Source organism: Gymnoscopelus microlampas, assembly GCF_963454915.1.
Source record: "Gymnoscopelus microlampas genome assembly, chromosome: 7".
Lineage (NCBI taxonomy): Eukaryota > Metazoa > Chordata > Actinopteri > Myctophiformes > Myctophidae > Gymnoscopelus > Gymnoscopelus microlampas.
Window position 1 is genome coordinate 8140512 of NC_139944.1, and position 13629 is coordinate 8154140.

The window sequence follows — 13629 nt, forward strand, 5'->3', positions numbered from 1 at the left end:
AACTTTTAAAGGAGTACAATTCTAAAACTATGCAACATTTCAAAGATTCCTTTTCATGCAAACATGTCCACAGTAAGATGAACATTTTAAAGTATGAATGAGGTTACTAGGCGTAAGTATGTAGTTGTAAGCCTGCCTTTAAATGTCCATTGCCGCATCGACAATGAATGGGGCGCTTAAAGTTAAATATCTCCAAAACTACAAATGATTAAAAAAAAAAAAAATCTCAAGCATGCATGTCCACAGTAAGGTGGAATTTTTGAACTGTGAATGGAGTTTCTAGGTGAAAGTGTTTTTTTGAGGTCCCAAAACCTTCCATCCGCCTCCATTATAAATCTCTGAACTTTTAAAAGAGTACAATTCTAAAACTATGCAACATTTCAAAGATTCCTTTTCAGGCAAGCATGTCCACAGTAAGATGAACATTTTAAAGTATGAATGAGGTTACTAGGCGTAAGTATGTAGTTGTAAGCCTGCCTTTAAATGTCCATTGCCGCATCGACAATGAATGGGGCGCTTAAAGTTAAATATCTCCAAAACTACAAATGATTAAAAAAAAAAAAATCTCAAGCATGCATGTCCACAGTAAGGGGGAATTTTTGAACTGTGAATGGAGTTTCTAGGTGAAAGTGTTTTTTTGAGGTCCCTAAACCTTCCATCCGCCTCCATTCTAAATCTCTGAACTTTTAAAAGAGTACAATTCTAAAACTATGCAACATTTCAAAGATTCCTTTTCAGGCAAGCATGTCCACAGTAAGATGAACATTTTAAAGTATGAATGAGGTTACTAGGCGTAAGTATGTAGTTGTAAGCCTGCCTTTAAATGTCCATTGCCGCATTGACAATGAATGGGGCGCTTAAAGTTAAATATCTCCAAAACTACAAATGATTTAAAAAAAAAGAAATCTCAAGCATGCGTGTCCACAGTAAGGTGTAATTTTTGAACTGTGAATGGAGTTTCTAGGTGAAAGTGTTTTTTTGAGGTCCCAAAACCTTCCATCCGCCTCCATTATAAATCTCTGAACTTTTAAAGGAGTACAATTCTAAAACTATGCAACATTTCAAAGATTCCTTTTCATGCAAACATGTCCACAGTAAGATGAACATTTTAAAGTATGAATGAGGTTACTAGGCGTAAGTATGTAGTTGTAAGCCTGCCTTTAAATGTCCATTGCCGCATCGACAATGAATGGGGCGCTTAAAGTTAAATATCTCCAAAACTACAAATGATTAAAAAAAAAAAAAATCTCAAGCATGCATGTCCACAGTAAGGTGGAATTTTTGAACTGTGAATGGAGTTTCTAGGTGAAAGTGTTTTTTTGAGGTCCCAAAACCTTCCATCCGCCTCCATTATAAATCTCTGAACTTTTAAAGGAGTACAATTCTAAAACTATTTAACATTTCAAAGATTCCTTTTCAGGCAAACATGTCCACAGTAAGATGAACATTTTAAAGTATGAATGAGGTTACTAGGCGTAAGTATGTAGTTGTAAGCCTGCCTTTAAATGTCCATTGCCGCATCGACAATGAATGGGGCGCTTAAAGTTAAATATCTCCAAAACTACAAATGATTAAAAAAAAAAAAATCTCAAGCATGCATGTCCACAGTAAGGGGGAATTTTTGAACTGTGAATGGAGTTTCTAGGTGAAAGTGTTTTTTTGAGGTCCCTAAACCTTCCATCCGCCTCCATTCTAAATCTCTGAACTTTTAAAAGAGTACAATTCTAAAACTATGCAACATTTCAAAGATTCCTTTTCAGGCAAACATGTCCACAGTAAGATGAACATTTTAAAGTATGAATGAGGTTACTAGGCGTAAGTATGTAGTTGTAAGCCTGCCTTTAAATGTCCATTGCCGCATCGACAATGAATGGGGCGCTTAAAGTTAAATATCTCCAAAACTACAAATGATTAAAAAAAAAAAAAATCTCAAGCATGCATGTCCACAGTAAGGTGGAATTTTTGAACTGTGAATGGAGTTTCTAGGTGAAAGTGTTTTTTTGAGGTCCCTAAACCTTCCATCCGCCTCCATTCTAAATCTCTGAACTTTTAAAAGAGTACAATTCTAAAACTATGCAACATTTCAAAGATTCCTTTTCAGGCAAGCATGTCCACAGTAAGATGAACATTTTAAAGTATGAATGAGGTTACTAGGCGTAAGTATGTAGTTGTAAGCCTGCCTTTAAATGTCCATTGCCGCATTGACAATGAATGGGGCGCTTAAAGTTAAATATCTCCAAAACTACAAATGATTTAAAAAAAAAGAAATCTCAAGCATGCGTGTCCACAGTAAGGTGTAATTTATGAACTGTGAATGGAGTTTCTAGGTGAAAGTGTTTTTTTGAGGTCCCAAAACCTTCCATCCGCCTCCATTATAAATCTCTGAACTTTTAAAGGAGTACAATTCTAAAACTATGCAACATTTCAAAGATTCCTTTTCATGCAAACATGTCCACAGTAAGATGAACATTTTAAAGTATGAATGAGGTTACTAGGCGTAAGTATGTAGTTGTAAGCCTGCCTTTAAATGTCCATTGCCGCATCGACAATGAATGGGGCGCTTAAAGTTAAATATCTCCAAAACTACAAATGATTTAAAAAAAAAATAATCTCAAGCATGCATGTCCACAGTAAGGTGGAATTTTTGAACTGTGAATGGAGTTTCTAGGTGAAAGTGTTTTTTTGAGGTCCCAAAACCTTCCATCCGCCTCCATTATAAATCTCTGAACTTTTAAAGGAGTACAATTCTAAAACTATTTAACATTTCAAAGATTCCTTTTCAGGCAAACATGTCCACAGTAAGATGAACATTTTAAAGTATGAATGAGGTTACTAGGCGTAAGTATGTAGTTGTAAGCCTGCCTTTAAATGTCCATTGCCGCATCGACAATGAATGGGGCGCTTAAAGTTAAATATCTCCAAAACTACAAATGATTAAAAAAAAAAAAATCTCAAGCATGCATGTCCACAGTAAGGGGGAATTTTTGAACTGTGAATGGAGTTTCTAGGTGAAAGTGTTTTTTTGAGGTCCCTAAACCTTCCATCCGCCTCCATTCTAAATCTCTGAACTTTTAAAAGAGTACAATTCTAAAACTATGCAACATTTCAAAGATTCCTTTTCAGGCAAACATGTCCACAGTAAGATGAACATTTTAAAGTATGAATGAGGTTACTAGGCGTAAGTATGTAGTTGTAAGCCTGCCTTTAAATGTCCATTGCCGCATCGACAATGAATGGGGCGCTTAAAGTTAAATATCTCCAAAACTACAAATGATTAAAAAAAAAAAAATCTCAAGCATGCATGTCCACAGTAAGGTGGAATTTTTGAACTGTGAATGGAGTTTCTAGGTGAAAGTGTTTTTTTGAGGTCCCAAAACCTTCCATCCGCCTCCATTATAAATCTCTGAACTTTTAAAGGAGTACAATTTTAAAACTATTTAACATTTCAAAGATTCCTTTTCAGGCAAACATGTCCACAGTAAGATGAACATTTTAAAGTATGAATGAGGTTACTAGGCGTAAGTATGTAGTTGTAAGCCTGCCTTTAAATGTCCATTGCCGCATCGACAATGAATGGGGCGCTTAAAGTTAAATATCTCCAAAACTACAAATGATTTAAAAAAAAAGAAATCTCAAGCATGCGTGTCCACAGTAAGGTGGAATTTTTGAACTGTGAATGGAGTTTCTAGGTGAAAGTGTTTTTTTGAGGTCCCAAAACCTTCCATCCGCCTCCATTATAAATCTCTGAACTTTTAAAGGAGTACAATTCTAAAACTATGCAACATTTCAAAGATTCCTTTTCAGGCAAACATGTCCACAGTAAGATGAACATTTTAAAGTATGAATGAGGTTACTAGGCGTAAGTATGTAGTTGTAAGCCTGCCTTTAAATGTCCATTGCCGCATCGACAATGAATGGGGCGCTTAAAGTTAAATATCTCCAAAACTACAAATGATTAAAAAAAAAAAAAATCTCAAGCATGCATGTCCACAGTAAGGTGGAATTTTTGAACTGTGAATGGAGTTTCTAGGTGAAAGTGTTTTTTTGAGGTCCCAAAACCTTCCATCCGCCTCCATTCTAAATCTCTGAACTTTTAAAAGAGTACAATTCTAAAACTATGCAACATTTCAAAGATTCCTTTTCAGGCAAGCATGTCCACAGTAAGATGAACATTTTAAAGTATGAATGAGGTTACTAGGCGTAAGTATGTAGTTGTAAGCCTGCCTTTAAATGTCCATTGCCGCATCGACAATGAATGGGGCGCTTAAAGTTAAATATCTCCAAAACTACAAATGATTAAAAAAAAAAAAAATCTCAAGCATGCATGTCCACAGTAAGGGGGAATTTTTGAACTGTGAATGGAGTTTCTAGGTGAAAGTGTTTTTTTGAGGTCCCTAAACCTTCCATCCGCCTCCATTATAAATCTCTGAACTTTTAAAAGAGTACAATTCTAAAACTATGCAACATTTCAAAGATTACTTTTCAGGCAAGCATGTCCACAGTAAGATGAACATTTTAAAGTATGAATGAGGTTACTAGGCGTAAGTATGTAGTTGTAAGCCTGCCTTTAAATGTCCATTGCCGCATCGACAATGAATGGGGCGCTTAAAGTTAAATATCTCCAAAACTACAAATGATTGAAAAAAATAATAATCTCAAGCATGCATGTCCACAGTAAGGTGGAATTTTTGAACTGTGAATGGAGTTTCTAGGTGAAAGTGTTTTTTTGAGGTCCCAAAACCTTCCATCCGCCTCCATTCTAAATCTCTGAACTTTTAAAAGAGTACAATTCTAAAACTATGCAACATTTCAAAGATTCCTTTTCAGGCAAACATGTCCACAGTAAGATGAACATTTTAAAGTATGAATGAGGTTACTAGGCGTAAGTATGTAGTTGTAAGCCTGCCTTTAAATGTCCATTGCCGCATCGACAATGAATGGGGCGCTTAAAGTTAAATATCTCCAAAACTACAAATGATTAAAAAAAATAATAATCTCAAGCATGCGTGTCCACAGTAAGGTGGAATTTTTGAACTGTGAATGGAGTTTCTAGGTGAAAGTGTTTTTTTGAGGTCCCAAAACCTTCCATCCGCCTCCATTATAAATCTCTGAACTTTTAAAGGAGTACAATTCTAAAACTATGCAACATTTCAAAGATTCCTTTTCAGGCAAACATGTCCACAGTAAGATGAACATTTTAAAGTATGAATGAGGTTACCCCAAGTTACCGGGGACACTTGACTCGAGTGGGAATCTAACCCACTCAAGTCAAGTCAAGTCATGTTATTGGACAGACGCTCTACCAGTTGAGCTATGCTGTTGGCTGAGAGTTACAGGTTTCCTGGTGGTTTTAACTTGTTTTTCTAGAAGTTAGTCTGCAAAGGGAAGCATCACTAAGGATATCAGTCAATTTATCCGTTGCCCCAAGTTACCGGGGACACTTGACTCGAGTGGGAATCGAACCCACTCAAGTCATGTTATTGGACAGACGCTCTACCAGTTGAGCTAAGCTATTGGCTGAGAGTTACAGGTTTCCTGGTGGTTTTAACTTGTTTTTCTAGAAGTTAGTCTGCAAAGGGAAGCATCACTAAGGATATCAGTCAATTTATCCGTTGCCCCAAGTTACCGGGGACACTTGCCTCGAGTGGGAATCTAACCCACTCAAGTCAAGTCATGTTATTGGACAGACGCTCTACCAGTTGAGCTAAGCTGTTGGCTGAGAGTTACAGGTTTCCTGGTGGTTTTAACTTGTTTTTCTAGAAGTTAGTCTGCAAAGGGAAGCACCACTAAGGATATCAGTCAATTTATCCATTGCCCCAAGTTACCGGGGACACTTGACTCGAGTGGGAATCGAACCCACTCAAGTCAAGTCATGTTATTGGACAGACGCTCTACCAGTTGAGCTAAGCTGTTGGCTGAGAGTTACAGGTTTCCTGGTGGTTTTAACTTTTTTTTCTAGAAGTTAGTCTGCAAAGGGAAGCATCACAGTAAAGACACCAGTGGGATTTGAACTCAGGACCTTTTGGATGCAAAGCCTGTATCTTGACCACTGCTCCACCATGGTTCATACTTTTGGATGTCTCTTGCACGCTGTTCATTGAAAGATCAAATAAAGGTGCAAGAGTCGGGTAAAAGTTTGAAAAGTGCGCTGGTTGGATTTGAACCGGGAACCTCCTGGTTGCAAGTCCTGTATCTAAACCACTGCACCACAGAGGTCCTTATCTGTTCTGTTGACTTGCGTGTAATTGTCTGAAAGATTAGATAAAGGTAAAAGCCCAAAGTAAAAGTTAGAAAGATGTCCTTGCGGGATTTGAACTCAGGACCTTCAGTATGCAAGGCCTGAATCTTAACCACTGCTCCACCATGGTACATTCTTCTTGTGGTTTCTTGCACGTTCTTCAGTGAAAGATCAGATAAAGGTGCAAGAGTCAGGTAAAAGTTGGAAAAATGTCCTGGTTGGATAATCAGGCTCCTTTTTTTCCTCTTTCTTCTGTCTCAGAATGTTCACATACAATGAAATGCCCAGCATAGGGCATAGTTATTCACAGTGTGGCCACTAGATGGCCACATCAGTCTTATATACTCATGTACAGTACATTAGTACTGACTCACTTCATGTGACTTCACAGTAGATACATTCCCATTTATTCCCAATGGGCGGCCATAGCAGAGGCAATCTGATAAACATAAGGTCACCGGTTCGCCTCCCGACACGTCTGAGTCTATACTATGTTGAAGTATTTTTTTATTTACTTTGTTATTACACTTATGTTGTATCATTTATTTTATGTACCATCAATTCTTGCACAAAGCTTGCACAAAATAATTGCACACTCTTTCCCCGACCTTGTTATGTACCGTATAAACAGAAAAATACCTGTGCTCATGCAAATGTCTTTTACGGCACATGTACCTACAGTAAATAAAAAGTACCTAAAGGACATTTCTGAGAGTGCTGCTATTTCTCTGTAAATATGAACTCCTTGGAGTCATGCATGCACCCAGTAAGAAGACTACTTGTTGAGACTTGAGTTGTGCTCGCGTTCTCTATAAACTTGCGGTGTGACAATAAAGTTAAGTGAAGTGTGGGTGTGAGAAAGGGCTAGATTGCATATTACACAATACGGCATCAACCATGCAGGCGTCTTGTAGAACAAACACTAGTTAATCTCCTCTGTCTCTAGCACAGTAGTAACGAAGAAACCACTAGATCAGTGATAAACACCATGAATGGTCTTTGTAGTGTGGGTAATTATGGAGGGCCAGAGCTGCCATATTTAAAAATAAAGAAATAAAGGAATAAATGAAATAATAAATAAATAAATGTAGAATGATGGTGCTGACTATGGCGCTGACTATGGTTAATGGCTATGGTTAATGGCTGTGGTACTGACTATGGTGCTGACTATGGTGCTGACTGGTTAATAATTATACTCAGTACCATAGTCAATAATACCATACTATAGTCATTAATGATAGTCAGTACCATAGTAAGTATACAGTGTATATATATATATATATATATATATATATATATACTGTACCTACGTCGCACCACTGACCCGACCGATATGTCTGAGTCATAGTGTTGGGCTTTGTCAGAGTACCCGTTGTAGCCATCTGTCTGTGTCCCTTGAATGCCCATATATGGAGATCAGTATATTCCCATATATGGGCATGCCCATATATGGACATAATGGTCGGATCTGCTGTGTTCTGGATGGGCCTCAAAAAGAATAAAGTATGCAACTAACTTGTATGTTTATTTTCAAATGTTGTCCCATTTAACTAAACCATATTAGGGACACAAAAAAATGGGCGCCACGTCCTTCACCCATATATGGTTACAAGCATTGCAAGCAGTGTGATGTTGCGTGGAGTACTTTTAAATATAAGGTACCTTGGCTGTTGTCTGTTCTACCATTCAGAATGGCACAGTCTTTTAAACACAGGTACTTAGAAAGGTGTGCTAAACTGTGCACAATATGGTCATCAAAAGTAAACAAACTAGGACATTTGTTATTATAAAATATAGAGCTTTAATTTATTAGTCAGCAACATCGACGAGGAAGGAAAGATAGTAATTTATACAAGTCATTACAATAACACCAACTGTGCATTATATCATACATGACTTTACCTCAATGACCCATAGCAGTTTGCAAAACACAGAAAAATGAAAGAGATGCACGTCTGAGATTTGCAAATATATGCACTTTTCAAAAACAGAGGGGGGGAGAGAGAGAGAGAGAGAGAGAGAGAGAGAGAGAGAGAGAGAGAGAGAGAGAGAGAGAGAGAGAGAGAGAGAGAGAGAGAGAGAGAGAGAGATTGAATCCACAGTTGAAAAGTGTCCTCTGTATTTTATGTTCCACCATAAGGGCATGGGTACATCTTTCTTGCACTGATAATATTCCCATATTCCCACAACAAGAGAGACATCCACTGACATCCACAGCAACATAGCATTTTGGACAAATATCATATACATATACTATAAATGCCATGCACACAAGGAAAAGCCACCGTCTGAAGATGTTGGTATATATTTCTCCTCAGGATTGGTGGTGATCATCTTAAGCCTGATTTATGTCACGGCGACAAAGTGGCGTGCGACCAAAAAATACAAACACATTTTCAACTGAGAAAATTGTCCAACGCATCAACTTTTTTCACTTGAAAACGCGTTCTTTTGTTGTCAAGCGACCACCTCACACGGCACTCTGTTGCCGAAGCATAAATAAAGCTTTAGTGGTTGTGAATATATACAATTTTAACTATATGGAGGTTGTACAAAGAGCTTTTGTTTCTTATTCTACATTAAATTAGTGGCACATTGCAATGCAAGATGGCAGGGCACCGTCACCTGCTCAGAGGAACTGACCAGAGGACAGAATTTGTGGCCTTCATTAGATAACCAGTAAATACAGTACCTTTCCGAACTGCAATTAGCACAATTGTTGGCAGTAATGATCTACTCAAGGTGTGTAGACCAATTAACCTGGTACAGCTTAAAACATAATCTGCCAATCGACAAACCTACTAAACCCATATTCAGCATGGAATTGGCTGGAATGAAAACTCAAAGAAAGTTTGGGGTGAGCTTGAGAGCTAAAAGAAATCCATTGAGCAGACAACATGCTCTCTTTTTCATAAAGCCACATACAGTATTTATTTTATTTCTGATAAAGTACTTAGCATTAATCAGCGCAAATTACCAATTTGGCAAACGGAAGGTGCTTTGTCTCAATTTTTTTCCCAAACTCACATATAGCTGCCTGCTGGAGATTCTTGTCTCAAATGAGAAAAGAAAAGGCAATGTTATTTTCAATTTTAGTATCGATAAAATGCTAAAATAAATAGCTCATCATCAATGATCACGTTTGTAAGGATACAACATTGAGATGTAATATTCACACAAACAAAACAAACACCTGACAGCAAATGATTTTTTGGAAGAAATGGGTCATGCACAGCAAAGTCCTCAGTGTTATGTTAACTCAGAGCATGTAGAAATGGTCCGTAAGCGTCCATTTGGTTATGTTTGTACAAGCTCTGAGGTAAATTAACACTGCGTATTTTTCTGTGTAGTGTAACTATTACAGACAAACTGCATTTGACTTTTTGATAGGCTCTATGCACAGCAACCATATTGGAAAGAAATTGGACCGCTTCTTACTTCTTTCACATGTGTTACCAATGATGCTAATTAAGGTTGAGTTCCAAATAGGATGCTGATTATTGTTCATGTTGGCTCACTGTAAACACTCTGCTACACCAGTGGGTCTCAAAAGGTCCAGGGACCCTCATGGTTCCTTGAGGGGATCCAAAATGGCCCCTTATGAGTATGTAACTCTGAGAAACCAAATGGACCCGTAAGGAAGCAGCCCAATTTACACCCTCAGAGTTATGGGGGCCCTTTAAATTGAAATGTTTGAGAACCACTGCTAAATGGAACAGAGCCTTAATTAGTATGATTGGTAACACCTGTCAAGGAAGTAAGGAAGCATACCTATTTCTTTCCAATATGGCTGCTGTGCCTAGAGCCTATTGAGGCCAGACTGGATCACATGTGCCAAGGAGGTTGCTGGAGGACCGGTATAATTTAGGACATCCCTCAACAAAAAGAGCTGCGTCCGAGGGAGAAGGATGTCACACTGTCACGAAGGGCCTTTCGTTCTCACGTGACTGCGTGGTCAAAAGCTGCAATCGGCGGGCATTTCGTTTCTCTTTGCGTGTTCAATGAAATGCGTGTTCAATGAAAATGCCCTTTTCACATTGGCTGTGCCATTTGCAGTAGAAAGAACTGTCCATCATCGTAGAGCGACTTCTTCTGTGAGCAGGAGTTTAGGGAAGTTCTGGAATATCACTCAACCAGTGACCTGACTTCCATCACAAGGACTGAATACTGCCAGCAGTCAAATGATCCAACATGGGAGACATTTTTGCTACACCTCTGTCTGAATGTCTCTGCATCGATCGATCGGTCCTTGTCACTCCCCACGTAACCGCCTTTCGGCGCTTCTTTGCCGTTTCTCAAAAAAAGGACAAAACATAAAGATATCTTCCATATAATAACACACTGTAATAAACAATAACACAACAATAGAATTATTATAATAACGACAATATTTGCACAAATTGACCTATTCACAGGAAAGAAAAAAAAACATGTCCTCTAGTTAAGTACAAAGAAATACTATTTACAACCTAGAATAAATACTGTGTACTTTCACAGACAGTTACATAGGACCTGGTTGTTGTTGTTGCAGTTGGCGGCTGTTGCTTTTTGTTGTCCATCATGATAATTCAACTTTCCTGTCGTTTGACAAAGTCTTTCCCCTTTTATGAGTTTGGAGGGTGTGTGCGGAGAGGGAATCAGCATTTAGCAAGTGGAGATGAAAGGAACAGAACCCCGGGAATAGCAGAAGGCTTGACGCCAAATTCACACCAGCAGCGCTAAACGGGTGTGTACAACTGAAACCCACAAAGGAGACGTGGAGCTTCAAGGGTAGGCCACACCTATAGGCTCTATACGCACAGCAACCATATTGGAAAGAAATTGGGCCGCTTATTACTTCCTTCACATGTGTTACCAATGATGCTAATTAAGGTTGTGTTCCAAACAGGGTGCTGATATTGTTCATGTTGGCTCACTATAAACACTCTGCTACACCAGTGGGTCTCAAAAGGTCCAGGGACCCTCATGGTTCCTTGAGGGGATTCCAAATGGCCCCTTACAGGTATGTAACTCTTAGAGTGTACAAATGGAACCAAATGGACTTGGATTTGGTTCCATTTGTTCCATTTTGAGTCATGGGGGCCCTTTAAATTGAAATGTTTGAGAACCACTGTGCTAAATGGAACAGAGCCTTAATTATTAGTATGATTGGTAACACTTGTGAAGGAAGTAAGGAAGCAGCCCAATTTCGTTCCCAATAATGTCTGCTGCGCATAGAGCCTATTTCAGACCAAAGCGCGTCCGGTTGGCCGATGTTCATTTCCCCTGCACATCGGCAGCGGCAAAGTTGAACTTTTCTCAACTTTTCACCACACCGCTCTTCACTGGCTCCACCAGCGCGGGAAGTGGTTGTCGCTCCTCTCCATAGAGACGGTGCATTCACGGCTTTCTCAGAACACAGGAGTGGAATACCGGTGCTGATGTGAATCTGGCATTTACGTACAGTGTGTGTGAGTGTGTGTGTATGTGTGCATGTGTGTGTGTGTGTGTGTGTGTGTGTGTGTGTGTGTGTGTGTGCGTGTGTGTGTGTGTGTGTGTATGAGTGTGTGTGTGTGTATGAGTGTGTGTGAGTGTGTGTGTGTGAGTGCGGGTGTGTGTCGGTATACATGTCAAACTCCTCATGTCTCAGCCGGAGACACCGTCGTCTCGTCGTGATGCCGGCGGTTCCGCGGCTTCTTCTGCTCCTTCAGTTCTTTCAGGCCCTTGGCCTTGTTGGGCCCCGCCAGCATCATCGTGTCCGCCGCCTGGAGACCGCCGCCGTCCGCCAGCTGCCAGTAGTCCTGGCAGTACTGGTTGATCAGCCCCATCTCCGGCTGGCTCAGGATGGTCAGCAGGTCCTTGTACTGGCCGGCGCTGGGCGTCCAGGCGCTGGCGGCGAGCGGGGGCAGGGCCGGGCCACCCGTCTCCACCAGCACGCTGTTGACGGTGCGGCTGGAGAGCACCATCAGCTGCAGCTTGACCAGCGTGTGCTTGAAGTTCTTCTCCGTGGAGGTGCACTGGTACACGCCGCTGTCCGAGGACTGCAGCGAGCGGATCAGGAGGCCCTGCTCCGTCTTCAGGATGCGTCCCTCTGAGCGGATCTGTTAGGGTTTCAGGACGAGGGAGTCGGAGGTCATTACGCTGTAATATCCTGCGTGTTAAAGCTGTAATCCCAGGAGGGTCCTGGAGGGTCTATTTTGTATACTCTCAGAGTAAAAAATGAGTTAAGAGAGTCCATTTGGTTACATTTATATATATGTATATTATACATTTAGCATCAAAACTATTCATGTAGTTGATTCCTCAGTTGTATACAGGTAGATGCCATTATTCACTGTCACTTTATCGCTGTATATTATTCATGTTCTGTGTGAATGTACTCATGACACAGACGAGTGAAATGATGATTTCACTGTGAGGGATTAGTCAGTGCATTAGAGCACTGTTTCCCAAACAGGGCGTCGGGACCCATACGTGGGTCGCGGACCAATTTTTAAGGGTCGCGAGTGAATACACCTTTATTTTTTGTTTCCTACATTTTGTTTTTAATTACATCAAAGGATTTTCAAAAACATTCCCCTAAAAGTATATCTTTTTTGTTAAAAACAAATACAAAACATTTGAAAAGAATTACATTAAAAATTAAAAATAAAAATCCATTAATTCGAGGGGAATAAACACTTTTAAGAAGTAGTGAAAATAGCAGATCTACAAGCTTGCATCGCGACGCGTTGTGAGCTTGTAGATCGGCTATGGGTGGGCTTATGGCTAGGGGTCGGCTTATAGGTCACGAGTGAATACACCTTTATTTTTTGTTCCCTACATTTTGTTTTTAATTATTACTTCAAAAGATTTTCAAAATAATCCTCCAAAAATATTTTGTTAAAAACTAATTCAATTTTTTTTTTTCAAAAGAATTCCATTCAAAATAAAAAATACAAATCCATTAATTAGAGGGGAAAAAATACTTTTCAAGAAGTAGTAAAAATAGCAGATCTACGAGCTCACATTGTGAGCTTGCAGATCGGTTATTTTCACTAGCTTGGGTCCTGGGGAGACATCAAATTTCTCTTTTTGTGTCTCGAGCTAAAAAGTTTGGGAACAAGTGCATTAGAGTGACTTGTCTGCTCACCTCCTTCCTCCGGTCGCTGTTCTCTCTCTGCAGGTGCCACTTCAGAGAGACGTGGGGCGAGCGAGCCTGACACTCCAGGAAGGTGGTGCTGCCCTCTACCCCGTACTGCACCGCCTCCAGAGTGTTCTTATTGGCTGTGAATATGAGGCTTAAGGTTATTATCGTTAACCAACAACACCTGGTTACTTCAGACCAAAACAAAAAAAAACTCTACAAGGAAAACTGGCAGACCCCCCAAAAAATGTTTTTTTTCTATCTATTAGTCACCCCATGGAGACTA

General features: G+C 39.7%; 1 protein-coding gene across 2 annotated transcripts in view; it reads right to left on the reverse strand.

Moving 5' to 3' along the window:
* Positions 1-8052: 8052 nt before the first annotated feature.
* sema3fa (sema domain, immunoglobulin domain (Ig), short basic domain, secreted, (semaphorin) 3Fa) overlaps positions 8053-13629 on the reverse strand; it is an 88058-nt gene continuing 82481 nt past the window's right edge. For both annotated transcript variants that reach the window (XM_084063587.1, XM_084063586.1), the window contains exons 18-19: positions 13350-13483; positions 8053-12318 (exon numbers count right to left, since the gene is read on the reverse strand). In XM_084063587.1, the coding sequence (XP_083919713.1) occupies positions 11857-12318; positions 13350-13483 (596 nt within the window). In that variant the 3' untranslated portion in view covers positions 8053-11856. The remainder of the gene's footprint in view (positions 12319-13349; positions 13484-13629) is intronic.